This window comes from Sceloporus occidentalis, unplaced genomic scaffold (genome assembly GCF_023333645.1).
Source record: "Sceloporus occidentalis isolate IW3139 unplaced genomic scaffold, rSceOcc1.0.p SCAF_103, whole genome shotgun sequence".
In the NCBI taxonomy this organism is placed as follows: domain Eukaryota; kingdom Metazoa; phylum Chordata; class Lepidosauria; order Squamata; family Phrynosomatidae; genus Sceloporus; species Sceloporus occidentalis.
The window spans coordinates 90,762-109,869 of NW_028317083.1; the positions used below are offsets into that span (position 1 = coordinate 90,762).

Consider the following 19,108-nt stretch of genomic DNA (forward strand, 5'->3'; position numbering starts at 1 on the left):
CAGCCCATGAAGAGTATGTCTGGGCTTTTTAGTTTTTGTTCTCTTGCACGGAAGAAATTAGCTGTATATTTTGTTTCTCGGCTGCCCGGCGAGTGGAACCAGAGTGATATGTTAATGGAGATTTCTCCTAAAACCGGAGATGCTCCTGAGCGAGGACGCCCTGTAGGGCATGTTATTAGTTCACTGTCTGTTCCTGGTTGAATTATACCTCTTTGTATGTAAATAACACAGTATTATTCTTTAAATGCCTTATTTCATTATATGAGTAAAGAAAAAAAATCTCGGACACAACTAACTTATGCATGATGCTTTTCTTGACACCGAGTTTGTGTCCCAGGCGTATAAATCAATGCATTACATTACTTTGTTTGTGTGAAATTATTCTTATGTTACAATGGCCCATAAAAACTTAGACCGTTTTTGACCATGGCCATCTCCTTGGCAGCCCAGGAGGGTTCAGCTCTGTTTTACACCAAACGTTGCATGATTCAACGATTAACGATCTGTTCTTGTTCCGTGAATGAGACAGATCTAATTCCATTAACAGGAAAGTACTTGTAGTTACAGCTACATTTCCCCAGCTCTTTTCAGGACGCTGCAAACCCGTTCACTATACTAGTTTTCGGTGTTTTGAACAAATGTTCAAAAGGAATGAATAATTCCACTGTTACCAAAAACATAAGTACTTCAAGGGATAAGTATATAGTTATAGAGTCATCGGAGACCTTTGATTTGGAGTGAAAAGAGAACGTTTTAATAGGCATTCAAATTCATGTCTTACCCACTGTAACAAGTCCTGATAAAAGATAATATTCAGAGGAACACAACAGTGATACGCGTAGCCTCCCTTCTGGTCAGACTTTAGCAGACTTGTTGACAGATGGAAATATCCATCCGCATATCACACTAGTATCGCCTACAAGGGCTGTCTAGAACCAAAGTCAAGGCCAATTTATTCCACACAAGGGACCCCAATAACCTCAGACTTTTCGACTACCCCTGGGTGTCACCCCTTTTGTATGCACATTCTCTCTTGGGGTTCCCCCAAGTGTAAATCCAGATGTGGAGCTCTTTGCCCAGAGCTCTCATTCTTCTATGTGTTTATGCCGCCCTCTGGTAATCTCCTTTCTGTTACGGAAGTGTCGTTGGCCACAGAGTCAAGAGGCCTGCATTGCTTTCTGCCTCCCTGCAGGGTTGTGTGGATTGCACTGGATTTTTAAAATGCTATCCTTGAGTCTTTTTATTTATTTACATGTGTGAAGTACTTTTTTTTTACATTTGCATTTAAATGCCACAGTGGGTCCTGAAGATAAAGACCTTTTTGGTGGGAATGATGGCTTTGTATACCACCTTCCACCTCAAGTTGTTGGACATTAGGTTGTCCATGACCTAGCACAGGGGTGTCCAGCCTGCGGCCCTCCAGCTGCTGCAGGACTACATCTCCCATTCAGCTAAGGGGCTTGCTGAGGAGTATGGGAGATGTAGTCCTGCAGCAGCTGGAGGGCTGCAGGTTGGACACCCTTGACCTAGCAGATGACATTGCATGACTTCCCCTAAAGCGTAATACAGCAGTTAATATGCCAGGAGAGTGAAAAAAATGGAGTGTGGACAGTTCAAAAGAATTCAATCCGTTGTTAGCCTTTCCACAGGTTAACCACAGCATCTACTTCAGGTCCACTCAACTCGACAGTGACCCAACTCATATCATAACTTCTCTAGTCACCCCTCACTGCATAGGGGGTGTTTGCAAAGGTTTATTTGGTCTTGGGGTTTGATTGCCACTGTGCCCCCTGAAACCAAGGCTTTCAAAAAAGATTTTAATCCCATAGATTTCACAAATAATGTAATTTTTAGATGTTTAAATCAAAATGACTAAATACACCTTGTGGTAGATGGCAGCGACATCTGCATAACTAATAGCCTTCCTACCTTCTTCTCCTTCTTTTAAAGTAACTAGAATCAGCTTTCTGGATTAACTAAGTCACAGGCACATTTTATTTACATCCATGGCAACTTCAATTACCTAACAATACCTTGGCTACATTAAACCAACAGTTAGCCACGCAACTGCTTTGGGTCTTTGGGTGTCAGATAAAACGGATCTAAAGTGCATTGTTTTGCCGAGTTGCTTTTAATAGCTCAATGGCACATTACTTAGAGCGTAAGCCTTTTTGGACACACCACTTTGGACCATACCATAACATGTTGTAGACTCTTAAATGTCAAATTTGGTTAAAATATTCAGATTCTAATTAAATTTAATAGTAAAATAGAAAGTGTGCATGTGTATGTGCCTGTATCAATACAAGAATTATACCCCCATTATCTATACAGGCTAGTGTATTGTATTTGATATAATGCATAAACGACATTGTATAAAGCAGAGACAGGACTTACCTGACCAAAGCTGAACAGCAGAATCTGTGTCAGCGGAACGACTCCGACAAAGAATTAACAGCAAAAAAAAACCTTCTCCGTAATAAGGTCAGTAACTTCACCAATAGAGCCGCAGTGTTTTCTGTGCGCATGATGTGGGCAGGGGGTGCAATACCCGGAGATCTGATTACAAACTACTATTCAGCGAGGGAAATTAAAATACATGATCGCAGCTATTAGACTTCTAACATAAACTAGTACCTGAGAGTTAATTGAATAGATTAGAGTTTGCATAGGCATTTGCTTTGGCCTCACTATGCAATATGAAGGGCAGGACCGAGCGGGCTTCTCCTGCATGAAAAGCTGTCTTTAATGTATATAAAGAAGAATGCGTGTTAACGTACATTAAAGTGCTTTAACATCGCTGCCCTCTTTCTCCCCCATTCACAAGAAGATACCAGGGAAAGCCGGCAAAGGGGCAAATGCATAATCCCCATACAGCTGCAAAAAGGATTCAATGGCAATTTTAGGAGGCCCCTCAGCTACCATATTCATTAAAATGCATAGGATGTTCCTATAATGGGAGAGATTTATTGAAAGCAACATCTTTGATGCATTCTGGATCAGTTCAGACCTTGTTGCAGGAGTATGTTGAGTGCGTTAGCTCTTCAGAATACCGAACTCATGCAAAACCCCCCTGCTAGTGAATAAACCCCTCTGAGAAGATTTAATTATGAACCTGTTAATAGTCCATTGCTAAGATTCTGTTGGAGTGAATAGTTAATGGTGACTACCACACATCGTAACGGTCCCTATGAATACTATTATATATCATATATTCTGAATATTTTATACAAGCAGTTTGATCCATGATAAAACATGATATAGAACTTTCATTACAGGATTATGACTCCGACTGTGCAAACACAGGGCCACCAATTTTGCACCTTGCTTAATTACTTAATTAAATGCTTACTGAGAAATACGAAAGGTTATTAAGAGATCATCACACAACATGTCTTATTTTTCCTTTATTACTCAGGTTGAGACAAATAAAACAGTACTGAATAACAAAAAAAAGACATTAAAGACATTTATAAGCAAGTGCGCCCTCTACTGGTAAATATATTACATAAAATGAATTTACCATTAGTTTATATTATTATTATATCAATCCTTGGCATGCTCTTTTCTTTAATATATATCCCCTTCAGCATACCAAGACATTTTGGACAATGCTCTGCTTCCAACTTTGTAGGAACAGTTTGGGGAAGGCTCTTTCTATTCCAGCAAGACTGTTCCCCAGCACACAAAGTAAGGTCCATAAAGACATGGTTGGAAGAGTTTGGTGTGGAAGAACTTGAAGGGCCACACAGAGCACTGACTTCAAGCCCATCACACACCTTTGAACTGGAATGGAGATTGTGAACCGGGCATCTCATCCAATATCAGTGTCTGACCTCAAAAACGCTCTACTGGAAGAACGGGCAAAAATTCCCACAGAAACGCCACAAAGTCTTGTGGAAACCCTTCCCAGGAGAGTGGAAGCCGTTATTTTATAGCTGCAAAGGGGGGCCAACTACATATTAGTGTCTATGTATTTAGAATGTGATGTCATCAAAGTCCCTGTTGGTGTAATGATCAGGTGTCCCAAAACTTTCATCCATATAGCGTATCCTGGGTTTGAGCTCAGCCTAACTGGAATAATCGGAAACTTGATGCTTAGTAAAGAACATTCAAACTATACAAGAGCATAAAATATTGAAAGTATGTAAATAAATAAATTGAAAACCACTGTACTTTATTTTTTTATTGACATGGTTAAAAAAAATTGTGTGCTTTCAAATTGCCATTCAAACCTTTGGATTAACATGGAAGATTCTTTGCATGTTCTTAATTAACATAGCAAGAGTTTAATGTTTATTTAAACAGATCCGCATGGCATGATGTACATTAAGCAATTGTATTAAAAATGTCCATTTTTGTTGAAAAAAGGTATCACTGTTAAATCGGTAAAAAAAAACAAAAACGAAATTCTGTATGCACACAATACTCACTCATTCACGTATGATTATATCGACAAGGTTTCTCCAGAAATACAATAAGGTTTGGCATCGGAGCGCTTCACATGATTTGGATGCAGACACAGTCATTACGTTGTAGATCCAAGGAGATCAATTTCGGTTTATGTCACTTGTAAAGTCTAAAAGGAAGGAACTGGCCGGAGAACAAAGACCGCATCATCCAAAACATAATAGTCATTGTACATGTCTCCTTCACATAAATAGGGCAGCCTGGTGAAAGCCTCCACCACAAAACCAGCTTCGTGGAAGACATCGGCGAGGCTGTTCACCTGCTCCTCCCAAACGGTTCCATTCACTTCCATCGATTCAGACGGCTTTTCCCATTTACCACCTAAAGAAAAAAAACAGAATAAAAATGGTCTACTATATTAAATATAACCCTCTATACAACACACGTGTCTGCTTAGGGTCTCGATCAGTGGACCTTTTTGATTGGCTGATGCTACGCCCAATTGGGAGCTCACGCCTTGTGTTGGCCTGAATCACCGTGTTACAATAACTTGTGCTAACTAAGCAGGCAACTAAATATTCTACACATGATTAGGAAACTGGGCTCAGTGCCACCGCTTATATCGTTTCCATGGTAACCATAAAGCTCTATATTATTAGATCAGCTTGCCAGCATTGTGATGTGACAGCAGCCCCCACCCACCCATCAAAGCCCATATATATATATATATATATATATATATATATATATATATATATATATACACATACATACATACATACATACATACACACCTAAACATACAGAAACTAAAATTTATAGTTTGTTTTTTTAAATAAAGCACTAATAAAGTTTTGCAAGCTACGACTTCTCATGACCCCCAGCCACAACGTTGATGAAAGTTGCTAGAGCTGTAACATTTTCTACCGGTTATGTAAAACTGAGCAGATTCCATAGATGTACGAGAAGCTCGGCCCCCATTCATCAAACCTTAGCTCTCGCGGGACACCCGCAGGCAGAGAACATAATCCTCTGCATGGGGACGGCGGCGGGATTGTGTTGTAATCTGGTATCTATGGTTTTAGCGCGTCGGCCGTGACTCTGCCTTCGGAATATAAAATCTGTTATGAGACTACTCTGGAATTATTATCACTTTCTTGTAAAAGTGGAACCTGGCAGACACGTGATTTTTATGTGGCCAGCAACTTTTCTCCCTGTGCATCTTCCTCCCTACAACATTTACTTTACCACGTGCTCCTGAGATTTACATTTCGCATTTCGATGTAGATTGCAAATGCATAATAAATATAAGCCCACGGTTGTTTAGATGACCCTGACACGCGGTGACGTTGATTAGCGGCGATTCTTCCACGCGGTGACGTTGTTTGACAATTACACCTCCCCCGGTTAATATGGATGGTTCCAAACTAGTGATCAACCAATCATATAGCACAGGTAGGATGTGAACACTCAATAGCAGGGGGTGGACAGTTTCTATCAGGTCTATAGGCAGTTGCATACATGTTTTCAAATCAACCCCACATTTGGGGGTCTTTTAGATTTTTGCTGCATACATTTTTGTAGACGCATTTAAAAAAGGTCCTTATATTTAAAAGTCTGAGATTTGTTTTGCCTCTGAAGTCTCTTTCTCAAGGCTCTCGTTTTTCTCCAGAGAAACTTTTTACGCCTAGTTTTCGAGCTGAGATTGAAGAAACGGGAAGTTGGATTTCTAGAAATCGCCTTGTTGGGTGGACCGTGCCCAGGAAATGTCCCAACACTGCGATAAGATGCACACGATCTTTGCTGTTTCAATAGTTCATTTCCCCTTTCTATCAACTTCAGCTACAGATGGACACACTTGGGTTAAGAGGCTTACTTTTTCTCACGATCTTCTGGATTCAGCTTGGAAACGGTAAGTAAGCAGAATCCCTACATTTTAGGACTGGTTTGTTAGCTCGGTGGATAGCAGAGCAGCAGATCTTTGTGAATGGGACCCGGCTTTCTATTCTATGCGTCTGCAAACTCACGGCTTGGCTTCATTTCCAAATCTTTGTTTAGTTCTTGTTTTCTGAGTTAAGAAGAGAGGCTTGTTGAACGTTGGTGCCATACCATAAAGTGTCTCTCGCTGCGGAGAATAGTATCTCTGGTTACTATGTGTAAAGACCACGGGCTAAACTCACTACCAGCCAGAAGTGCCTATACGGGTCACTGTAAGGACCAAAATACTAAAGGCGTCTGGGCCAGCGCTATCCTCCTCCGAGCCAGGTGCTGGAATATCCAATTGGTTTCCATGCGGATTATTCTGTATTTAGAACTTTGCACTGTAAGCAATGCCATGTACATCAGCTATACTTTTTCTGGGGTAACGATAAATGCCCCCCCCCCCCCCCTTTCATGGATATTTAAACCCTTCTTTATTAAACATTTACCATATGATTGTAAATCCACAATTCCTGAAGGAAAGCGATGTTGAGCGGCACAAAAGAACTCCGGTGTGGTAGCAGGAGGCCACCCATTCCCATATCAAACTCACAAATAAAACGATATTACGCAGCACTCGGTTACAAAGTGACATTTATTCCACAACAAGTGTCAATGTTTCAATCCTGTTATGGGCTTCAGAAAGATCCTGTAGCAGGATTAACCCCTTAATGACAAAGCCCATACATGTACGGGCTCAAAAATGCATTGTTTCAATGGGTTTAGGGACCGCCCATTGTCCTTAAGGGGTTAAAACACGTCACATTTATTACATCACAAGTGGCAATGTATCAACATATTCCCACTGTGATTATTATTATTATCTTTTATTTATATAGCTCCAACAGTTTACGCAGCGCTTAATACAATACATAAATTCAAGGGGTCTGACAAGACGAGAATTGACAGACTAAGACAAACCGATACGTTCGGCGGAGAGAGCCCGGCTCGCAAGCTTACAATCTAGAGGATGTAATAAACATCACTTTGTAACTGAGTAGTCCTGAGTACTATTGTTTTATTTGTGAGCTCAAATTATACAGAATAATATATCAAGAACAGATAAGTCCTAACCAAACTTAAGTGCATGATATATATATATATGTAAAGCCCTTTCTCTCTGAAAAGTAAATATGTTTACAAAAATACATTTATTTACTTTGTGGCTCATTATTTAAAGGGGGGTTAAATCTGACAGGTAGGGGTACTAGGTATGGCACCATGGCTGATCCCCTGCATGTTGGCAGGGATCAAACATTTTCTCCAGAATAAATCTGACTATCCTTGACCCTTGTGATCGGACTTAAGTTGTCAGCACACAAGGTTCCAAAGAAAAAAAGATGATATTTCTGAAACCTCCAGTAAAACCGTTGTTTATGGGAATCAGTCTGCAAAAGGTTACACATACTTTTTTTTGAACCACTGTCAGAGCCATGTTGGAGGTTTGGAGCAAAGCACAAGATCTTCCAGAAAGTCAAAAAGGACTCTAGAACCGCACCCAGGGATCTGCAGGCCTTTCTCAATTCAGCTAGACTACTGGGCAGAATAATAGCGGCCAAACAAGGGTTCAAACCGCTGAAGGAACCGTGGACTCTTCGGCATGTTAGGCCATCTGCCTGTCAGCTGAAACGCAACTGGGCCAAGCACCAAGAGGCTCAACACACAAGTCTACATCAGAGTTGCTGGAGCTCGAGAAGCGGAAAGTTTTGGAATTACACAAAGTCCCGACCAGCACGTCATTAGGATGTTGTGGCAGGACCTGAAACCAGAAGTTCATGTGTCCTGCTTAACGAAGAAAATACGTATCTGTGTTGCTTCTTCACTCGAGTTCCTTTTTATTTTTCTTCTTCTAATATTATACATATAGAGGCGCGCGCATTCATAGGCTTCCAATGTATTCTCTCCTAAGGCCAAAGCATAACCGGTTACGTTAACCTGTCAGCTCTGGAGGGGCAAGGTTAAGGTGTCCTGCGCAAGGACATGTAGAATTCACGTGATAACTATTGGACACGTGAAGGGGAGAAGCTTAACATTAAAATACGAAAGCCTTCAAGTGGCATGTATGCTTATCAGAATTATGTATATTTTCTAGGAATTTCCCAACTCTGCCAGGTGACGGTGACACAAGAAAATTACAAGGAAGTAAAGGCGTCACAGAGCAGCGTTACCTTATCCTGCCAGATCACCGCCACCAACTGCGCTCCTTACAAACTCTACTGGTTCCGCTATCTCGAAACACGTCATGAAGTCCTTTGTGCAGAAGACTGCAAGGACAGATTCACTTCTACAAAGACGGACAAAAAAGCCCAGCTGGAGATCAGGGGCTTGCAACTCAATGACAGCGGGGTCTACATATGTGGCATCATCCATCCAGATTCCCTGGCTACAGGCAGTGGAACTACCCTGGTGGTAAGAGGTTAGTTACAACACTAAGTTTGAGCGTCTGAATGTTGAACACAATTAGCCGGACATGGCTTTCTCCATCTTAGACCAAAATTTAAAGGGGGGCCATCGCTGACATCTTTTCAACATAACTTAAAACACGTATTTTTCTTTATATTCCAGACAGACCCGCTACCATCACGGCAGAGTGCATTGCACTAATCGTCTTATGTGTTCTTCTATTTGCGTACTGCGTTACGGTATATGTGGTTTATGCTTACAGGGTAAGTTACAGAGGCTCATACAATACTATATTATTTACCTGTGCATGCTGCGTATGATATGTTACATCTCTACATCCAGGCCAGCAATTCGGCAAATCTTTGTCCGAATACAAGCAATTTAAAGAATGTTTCACTGAGATGCCTGTGCTCGAAAAATTGCGAGACGTTCCTTGCTTTAAACACTGCACAGGCCTATATTATAAAATAAATGTGTGTGTTATTATATACATGCTGCCATTCAAAAGTTTGGGCTCGCTTACGAATCCTTGTTTTTGAATGAATAGCAAAATTTGACCATTAACCCCTTCGCGACCTTTGCCGGTTCAGGACCGTCATAACAAGAAGGTCACTAAATGACCTTTGACGGTCCTGAACAGTCAAAAAATTAAATAAGCTTAGAAAGTGATCAAGGATCACTTTCTTCGCTTAAACGGCCTTGCTGCAATGCCTCGATGTCGAGGCATTCAGCAAGGCCGAGATCGGCATCGGGGGCCATGTCTGGCCCCTCCCCGGGGCGTCAACAGCCGCCATACATTGTATGGCGGCGGACGCCCGTTTTAAAAGCGTTTAGGAGGCGATCAACGATCGCCTCCTAAACTTAAATGGTGTCGCTGGAATGCCTCGATCAGGAGGCATCCAGCGACACCAAACACTTACCTCTGGGTGGGCTGTGACCGCTCCGGAGAGCGGTCACAGCCGCCGCTGCCGGTGATCTTCGCCATCAAGCAAGATGGCGGCGGCCCGGGAAATAAAACAATAAAGACGAAAAAGTTCGCTAGAGGGTCTCCAGACCCTCTAGAGAACTGGCTCCACTTGCTGGTTGAATACAGGTACTGCATTCAACCATGCAAGTCAATGGAGCCCAGCTTTCTAATCACTATGTGATTAGTAAAATATTCAAAAAAAATAAAAATAAATAAAAAATGGGAAAAAAAATAAAAAAAAAATGTGCTAACATTTAAAAATAATTATGCAGTGATGTCACTAGATGAACCATCCAGTACCAGCAAAATGTGCAAAAAAAAATATAAAAAAAGTATTAAAAAAATAAAATAAAATTAAAAAATAAAGTTTATTATTTTGAGCAAGTGCTAAAATTTCTCAAAAATCTCAACAAAGAGTTAAAATAAAAGCACTTCAAATACCCAAGGGGTGTCTAATATATAAAAAAAATGGCTGATGGGGTAAATTGGAGTGGCCTAGCTCAAAGATAGGGCATAGGTACAGACTGACCAAAATGGAGAAAAAAAGCGCACTTCCCAAATGTGGCATTTTAAATCTGAAACAACCCGACAAACCCATGCATGTCGGGTATCACTGCACTCAGGAGATGTTCCTGAACACACATTGGGGTGTTGTTTGACAGTGGCATATACCAGGACCTGTATATCTATAACTAAAGTACAAAGTTTGACAAAGTGTAGTTCTATAATTGGTGCATGGAAAGGGTTAAAATAACAGCATTTGGAATACCCTGGGGTGTCTAGTTTTCAAAAATATATGGTTTGAATGGGTTAAATTGAGTTAACCGGCTTCAAAGATATTCCAAAGAGGAGAGGGAGGCACAATGACCAAATGACCACCTGAATTACGCATGCCCCAAAAGTAGCCTTTTACCAGCCAAACAATCTGACAAACCCATGCATGTGGGGTATCGCTGTACTCAGGAGATGTTGCTGAACACATATTGGGGTGTTGTTTGACAGTGACATATACCAGCACCTGTATATCTATAACTAAAGTACAATTTGTGTGGAAAAAAAAAATAAAAAAAATTACTATTACAAAGTTTGACAAAGTGTAGTTGTATAATTGGTGCATGGAAAGGGTTAAAATAACAGCATTTGGAATACCCTGGGGTGTCTAGTTTTCAAAAATATATGGTTTGAATGGGTTAAATTGAGTTAACCGGCTTCAAAGATGTTCCAAAGAGGAGATGGAGGCAGAATGACCAGATTTGTTAAAAAAGATTTGGAAATCATAAAACGCTGCTTGTACTTATTGCCCTATAACTTACAAAAAACAGCAAAAAAACATAAAAACATTGGGTATTTCTAAACTCAGAACAAGTAGTAGAATCTATTTAGCTAGTTTTTTTACTTGCTTTTTTAGGTGAGTAAAAGATTTTTCAAATAAAAGTCATAAAATGTGTTTTTTTTTTCAATTTTTCACCATGTTTTTTTTATTTTTTTTATAGTAAATAAGATGATACGATCAAAATAATGGTATCTGAAGAAAACCCATCTTGTCCTGAAAAAAACAATATATAACTTATGTGGGTACACTAAATGGGTGTGGAGAAAATTACAGCTGAACACAAGCACCACAAAAGTGTCAAAACAGCCTCGGTCCCACAGGGTACAAAACGAAAAATGAGCCCGGTCCTTAAGGGGTTAAAATAACATGAAATGGATCAGAAACACAGTGCAGATGTTGTTAATGTCGTAAATGACTACTGGAGCTGGAAATAATTTTTTATGGAATATTTTGGTAGGCGTACAGAGGCCTTTATTCACTCTGTGTGCGCGTGTGCGTGTGTGCGTGCGCGTGTGCGTGTATATTTATATATGTATATATATACAATGTCATTTCAGATAGTTTTAACATATATATTATATATTTCTGTTAAATACTATTGATATTACATGTACTGTAATGTAATTATGGCATCATAGAAATAATTTACATATCAGACACATTAAGGCATCTTTGATATTGTTTTCTAGTCAAAATGGAAGCCATGTAATTTCGCAATGAAAAGGAAAACCAATCCGAATGAAGGCAATGTGAGTGACCGGTGGGTTTAAGAGTGGGGGTGGAAACGGGTGGCTTTCTGCAGTTTCTGATAGAACCGTAACTTTCTTTCCCGCAGAAGAGCTTTCCAAGTCGAAGGATTTTTCAAGCAATCGCACAAGAGTATAATAAGAGATATCCCCGGAAAATGGACAGCCAAGTAAGATATAGAATGATAATGATTCATATGAAACTGCTTTAAGATGACAAATGACGCTTAAATCTGAGTGGGTAACAGCAACGAGGGGTCTTCATTTTAGGTATATACTTATTCTTTTAGAAAAATGCACCAATATCTGAAAAATGGAGAAAAAACCCTCCCAAAACCTACATATTAACTGTGAATTCAATTTTTAACATAGTGTTTTTCCATTGTCCCCGTATAGAATAAGGCTAGAGATGATGACACAATCTATCAAAACACATAGGCCTTGGATCATACCGTCCGACTAAAACATCTTTCAGATTAAAAGTCCTTTGCTGGAAAGCCAACAGTGAAAGAGGTTTCTTTGGTATTAACTTATTTAGGACATGGCTGAAGATAACAAGTGATATAAACCGAACAAAAAAAAAAAAGAAAAAAGAAATTTGAGTCGAATTTCAAAATATCCTAAGACTACGGAATGAACTTCATCAAATCTTTTAAGCCATCATTTGAGGATCTCCGAAATCAAAGTCTATAAACCCACATACATACGCCATTGGGGATCGTTTGTGTTTTCACCATTATACCAGTCATTCATTAGAACCTTCTTCCTTATTTGTTTAATGGATCAAAGCTTGTTTTGGAACAGTGTTGACCAATAGTGTGAGCTATTCTATTATATGAGATATAAAATAGATTGACAATAGAGTGACTACTGGTGACTATAGAGAATCCAATGATTATTTTTTGGAGGTAGAGGTCTTATTGTGTACACAGGACTATGACCCCTGATACGGCACACACCAACAGAGCTCCTGCTATCTGTTTTTTATAGTTTAGTGGTCTATATATGTAATATCTTGGAAGACCACGTCCGGTGACCAGAGACGTATTGACATTGGGCGCTGATCCAGCGCTGAACCCGCAGCTGCCGCCTCCACCGTCCTCACTGCAGAGCACAGAGATAAGACTTTGTGTCCTAAAGGAACCGCGCATCTTTTACTGCATCCTATGGCGAGATCTCCATGATAAACGGCCCAGGGAGCAGCGGCACATTGGGAGTCTGATCGCTCAAGGGAACGATCTGCCCCAGTTTTGCACAAGGAGACCACTACCCGGAAAATTGTAACATTATACTAAAAACGCATTTTAATGGTGCTTATTGAAGCACGTATTACTTATGTTACTGCATCTCAAGACTCTTGCAGCTTTGGTTTCTAAGAAGTCATTCCGATTTGATATACAAATTTTGGGCATTGCTATTTCTTTTTTTTTTTTTAAGAAATGTCACTTAAAAAAACTAGTCTTTTTTTAACCAGTCGCATATGTAGAGTCCCAGTTAGTCACTTACCATTTTCTACGTAAGGGTGGAAAGGCAGCACCAGAGCAAGGATAACTCTACCCCTGGTTGGCTCGAGGACACTTCTCATCTCCTTCAGTAAAGTCACAGGTTGATGACATCGGTCAAGAAGGTTTAAGCAGCTAATGACATCATACTGGAATCCTGTATTTTGCCATTCATCAATATCGAGCACTCTAGAAGTACAAGAAAATGTATTTATGATACACTGTCAAGTTAATATTGGCTTATTCTTTCTGTGGATTTACACATAAAACCCAAACCTTTTAATACAGAGCTGTAACATAAGACTCGTCTGAAGTGTCGCCTATGTTTAGGTCTACCAGTAATGAATAACGTTGGGTTTTATCACATATGTACATGTGGGGTAGAGTGAAAACAATTGTCTCCTGCCATTGTTCCGTAACCGTAAAAGTATAAGAAGGTGCTGTAGATAAGAACTCTGATCTTGTGAACAACGTGTCCTCCTATGGCATCGGTCCTTGTCACAAGTACCCCTCTGCCCCAAGAGGACTCCGGGGCTAAAGTCATGTAATTTTCTACGGGTCCTTATCTCGGAAGCCAGACTTTGGTAGCCCATAGAACCTAAACTTGATGGAATGCTGTCAATGCACCTACGACCCTGCCATTATTTTTCATCTATTCTGATAATGTTATAGCCAATAACAGAAACGGTTATTTTCAGAATGTACATGAGAACGACTGCATTGTAATTAGAATGATGTACCTGTATTTCTTCTTTTGAAGTTGCCAAATCATAGTCTGGGACATTTCTGTAACATAGATCTCATCAAAGTGTGGACTCATGACCCGTGTGACCTCCCCGTCTCCTGCCCCTAAATCAAGCAGTCGGTGTGTCTTCCAATCTGGTCCAATTCTGAGAAGTCTCTGGAACTGTTCTGGTGAAAATACAAACATGGACCCCCTTCCAAGTAACCTGTTGGAAAAGAAAGACACTGCTGTACTGGATTTTTATTTTTGATCAAGTCAAACCTTATTAATCCCCTAAAATTCTCTTCAGGACCCTACACAATGAAATGTCACACCCTGACACTGTATAATACATCATTTTTTAGAAGCAGGGGCATCAAAATTAGACCCAAAACCGTACCCCTGAATGCACAGCCAGGCAACTAATTAGAATCGCAGCATGTGCTCTAAACCCCCTTAAAAAAGGATTTAAATCTAAGTATTCTAATATATATATATATATATATATATATATATATATAAATAATCTTTGTACCAATATCTAGCAAACTTGAAAAAGTTCCTCTAAAATATCACTGATTTCTCAGGGAGATTAAAGGTTTACAAAACAAGAGCAAAATCAGAATTTGAGTAAAGGGAACTCTGACAGATAACGGAGGTGGAGTTTGCGGGTACAGTTTCTAAATAAATGTTTCATCACATCTAATAACGTCAGCTTTGTCACGTCTACGCAATTAACATCGTGAACCCTTAGCATCCAAATTATCTCTGCACTAAACCGGAAAAAAGGGATATTTAACTTACTTCAGCCCCATACACAAGTACGACACCATAATCGGATTTCTTTGTAAATGGGACAGATAGAAGTAATTTAAAGAAATAACTTGAGTGATCTAATAAGCACCTTAAAGAGACGCTCGCGCCACCAGATCACTTTAATGCATTCGTGGACTGCGGGTCTGTTTTGCAAATGTACGGGGGGGGGGGGTCTGCAGAATCGGCATTTGAATTTGCCTTTTCAGTTGCCGCGTTGCAAGGCAGCCTCTTCTGTGTCATTATATACATTTATGTTATTTTTGTGTTGGAATACTTTAATATGCGTTGTTCTTTAGAGGTTGTGTCGGGGACATTAGACTGTGCCTTTAAGGGACTATCCTAAGCCGCCTAAAATAACTTTTATTTTGCTTAAAGAAGCAAAAAGATAATTTTAGGAAGTCTCTGGAACTTTGAAATAGCATCTTCCGCTTTCCCCTCCTTAAAGGAGAAGTTGTGTGCAATTTGTATACATGTGTGTTTTTAATACAATAAAACACTGGAGGAACACTTCAGCTGCCATGACACGTAAAGCTTATTGGCGTCCGTTTTCCAAGCTATGGCAAGATCCCAAGACGTAGAGAAAGCTCACTCGCCCTACAGGTTTGTATGTAAACACACAGGTGCCCAAGAACTATGCGGAAACTTGCTCTGTTATAGGGTGTGTTTAAGAATCTACGTATATAATGAATAATAATTCAGCATGTTGAACGGCAGCCTTATAGGTTAGTCAAGGGGCAGAGAATTCCTGGGTTTTAACGGTCTTAATTTGTTATACTGTCTCTTCTCCCCATTAGCCGGTTGTTAGAAGCTCTCCCCCCATCGCTCGATGCAATAGAAAGCTGGGCATGGCGGCGTTTTGGCCCTTATGTTAACATCAGTCATGCCTGCCCCAAAAACTGAATTAGCATACTCAGTAACACGTACCCATTGATCGAGGTCCTGGACATGAACACGCTGAACACGGAAGACATAAAGGAGTGATATAGCTGGATAGACAACCAGCCGGACTTCTCAATGCTCCTGTTTAAGAAAGCTTGAGTTCCTTGATCGAGGAAGCTTTGGACAAACATGGGTCGGAGCGCTTCGCGTAACTTCTCTGTGTCACACAAATACCACTGAAAACAAGAGAAAGGGTAAATAAATGGCGTCGGAAACCATTATAGTGACTTTCTTTCAAAAAAGTTAGAAATATAGAGTCTGACTGCACATAAAAACATTTTGGCTCGTCTAGTGTGCCTTGGTCTGGTCACAGATTCAGAAAAGCTTTATCCCATCCCTCACTGTATTAGCGTCTACCGCCTCTGATGGGAGGCATTTATCTACCTCTCTGTAAAGTTGATTCAGAATCATGCGATACAGTCTAGGGCTGAACTAGAGATACATTTCATCCCTAGAGGTAAGGTTCATCTGGGTTAGGCCACATCCATGCTGCTAGAGCTAACGTATCGACCAACTGACTGGGGAGTAATAAACTGCTGTATTGCTTGTGATCACCTGGAGCTAAACAACAAGCGCTGTGATGGGAAGACAAATCTCTAACACATTAACTATGCGTTTCGTAGAAGGTCACAAACCATCCTGCAGCAGAAAACAGCTCGGTTTTGACGATCTTCCCCCATAGGTAATAGAGCAAGAGATTTTTCCCATCTCACTATTAAGCGAATAAGCCCCAGGACCAGATGGTCTATTTGTCTTATAGTTAAACAGATTTATTGGCCTTAATTTATATCGTTTCTTAATTACTATACATGAAAACTACAATCAAGATCATGCAGTTTGGATGCCTGATTATAGACTAGACAAGATAGGAAATCAAATGCACTTATTAACACTAGAGGTCTGTCTGTCTAATGACAGTGTTGGCATTCTTTAATGATTGAAAATGAGATGTCTGCTTTAGCTCCTCCCCCAGCTGCCTCTGCTGAAAGCAGGAAACATACCTCAGTATGCTTCTGGCACATGCTTGATAGAGCTGCCATTTTTATGAATGGGAGTAGCAGCAGCCAATCACACGCATGCTACATAAACACGCATTCATGCGACTCACTTCAGTGACTTCATAGGGAGTGTTTCTGATCACGTGCGAATACTAATGCTTCCTGGTTACCATAGAGGCAGTCAGGAGCAAAGTTAAATGAGAGGAAAATCCTATTTTCTACCTCAAAAAAACAGAATGTCGTCGCTGATTTACATGCAGTACTGGAGTGCAGGCCAAATGGACTTTTCACATAAATAAAAAAAAAAAAAATACAATTGGGATGAATATCCTGCTCCTTTACTCCATTCCTTCAGAGGCAGAGAGGCTAATACACTGTTCTATGGAGGATGGGTAGGGGATCCAAAGCAGTATAATGCCTGAGACCAAAGCAGGTGTAGGAGGAGGACTGGGTGTGGGGGGTAACCTGCACACACTGTCCAACGGGCAGTTTCTAGATAATGGTGGGAATGGGGCAGAACATTGGAGTTGCCATGACATGGAGGGTAGGGGGTATTAACAGGACATAGACAGACAAACAATGGAATCAGAGGGGTTACAGCTTCACTGCCAGCACACGGAGGGACAGGGGTGAAAGGCTACTGTCTGCCACTGACTGTAGGAGCTGACCGGTGCCAATGACTACGGAAGGCAGGAGAGAACAATATTGGACAATGGAGTGCAGTCTGCGGACGGATGGATGGCAGCGTGTGTGCCGCTAACATATGCCCCCCAAACCCACGAGTCCCTGTTTGGTAAAATGACACACCTGGTGGTTCCCTTCCCAGTACGTGGCCTGGCTGTGGCTCATCATGTTCATGTACAGGGATCTGCTGAGGTGGCTCCTCAGGTACCGGCCACTCCACATCTTCCTGACCACGGCCAGGCAGACCACGTAGGTGAGCACCCAGCACACAAATAGTTTCATCTAGGCTGCGCCCGCTGACATCCCCCGGCACCAGGCCCGTCCATGGCACGGCAGGATGTACACATCAGCTCTCGATAAAAAGAAACCTGGGGAGGGGAAACATAGTGGGGAGAAGAGGGAGGAGTAAACGACGAGAGAAGGGGGCGGAACCCTTATGCAAATACCTTGTTTCCGCACGGACACAATTTGGTTACTGATCTTAATAATATCCGGTTTGCGCCATGATTAGCTTCTCTGTAATAATTTACTCTATGGTTCTCGCTGTTCTGGTTGGCGTTTTTGTGCCATGTCCGTTAGGGAAAATAAGGGAATAGATGCATGTAATGGCCCCCATCCCTTGAAAAATGGAATGTTTCAGTGGGGTCTTGGAATGTGGAAATATGTTTGGAGTTGCATTTGACGTAATGTGTCCCCTCTGCCTAGATACAAAATGACATTAACAATATCCAGAGTTTCTAACATATGTACTAGTGATGTCATGAGGATGGCAATGATGTCATGAGTTGCATAGATTACTTGTAATAGATCCCATATCCCATTGGGCCATGCCTCAGAATTATTGCACAAAACCCATTAAAATTGCCATTAAAAAGCTGCTGGACATGCAAAGGAACTGAATTATTAATCTGTAAGGGCACCTGACGGAGTAGCTAGAGATGCCCCAACAAACATGGCATGATAAAGAGTTATTTTTGTAGTGCCAATCAAAGAGAGAAAGAAGGAATAATTTGTTATTAAAAATTAATTTAATACAAATTATATTCAATAAAATAACTAAATCACATCACCCAAGTGATTTGTCAGGTTATTTTATTGAATATAATACAAGTTATTTTTAACTAAACTAATTATTCCTTCTTTCTCTCTTTATGGTTGGTGTTAGACGGGGTTTCACCAGCAATCTCTTGGACCCTGAGATTGTTGTTTTGTGTGTATAAGGCACATTCTCTGGTATTCTTTATTATTGTTTCAGCAACAAGCATTCCATATTAACGCCCAACACCCTAAAATTATATATATATATATATAGTCCAAAATTAACAATTGCACTCCAATCACCACTTTTTTGCCCGGTGCCAAGTAGCTGCAACAGCAAATCATATAACATCCAAAAATAGTTACCGGCACTCCAGGGACTTCTTTAAATAATCACTCGAGAAACTCCAGTCCAGAGTGATTATTTAAAGAAGTCCCTGGAGTGCCGGTAACTATTTTTGGATGATTATATATATAATCCTTGTAAAATCTAAGAAATAAAAAGGTGGCACACCTCAGTTACATAATATTTATTACCAACACCAAGATAACACTCGTACAAAACACA

At 40.5% G+C, this 19,108-nt stretch overlaps 1 protein-coding gene across 1 annotated transcript; it reads right to left on the reverse strand.

Annotated features, from left to right (window-relative positions):
• Positions 1 to 4,579: 4,579 nt before the first annotated feature.
• LOC149283459 (protein-L-histidine N-pros-methyltransferase-like) lies at positions 4,580 to 17,784 on the reverse strand. Its single transcript, XM_089497425.1, has 5 exons — positions 17,626 to 17,784; positions 15,806 to 15,996; positions 14,082 to 14,291; positions 13,346 to 13,530; positions 4,580 to 4,791 (listed from the first exon to the last, which is right to left on the reverse strand). The coding sequence occupies exons 1-5, from the start codon at positions 17,782 to 17,784 to the stop codon at positions 4,580 to 4,582; spliced, it is 957 nt and encodes a 318-aa protein (XP_089353551.1).
• Positions 17,785 to 19,108: the final 1,324 nt, after the last annotated feature.

Bases quoted from the DNA above. Each gene is read 5' to 3' on its own strand.
- LOC149283459 (XM_089497425.1), bottom strand. From the start codon at position 17,784: ATGAAACTATTTGTGTGCTGGGTGCTCACCTACGTGGTCTGCCTGGCC. The intron at 15,997-17,625 runs GTGTGTCATTTT...TCTTGTTTTCAG, and splicing joins ACTGGGAAGGGAACCACCAG to TGGTATTTGTGTGACACAGA. The intron at 13,531-14,081 runs GTACATCATTCT...TTGTACTTCTAG, and splicing joins CTTCAAAAGAAGAAATACAG to AGTGCTCGATATTGATGAAT.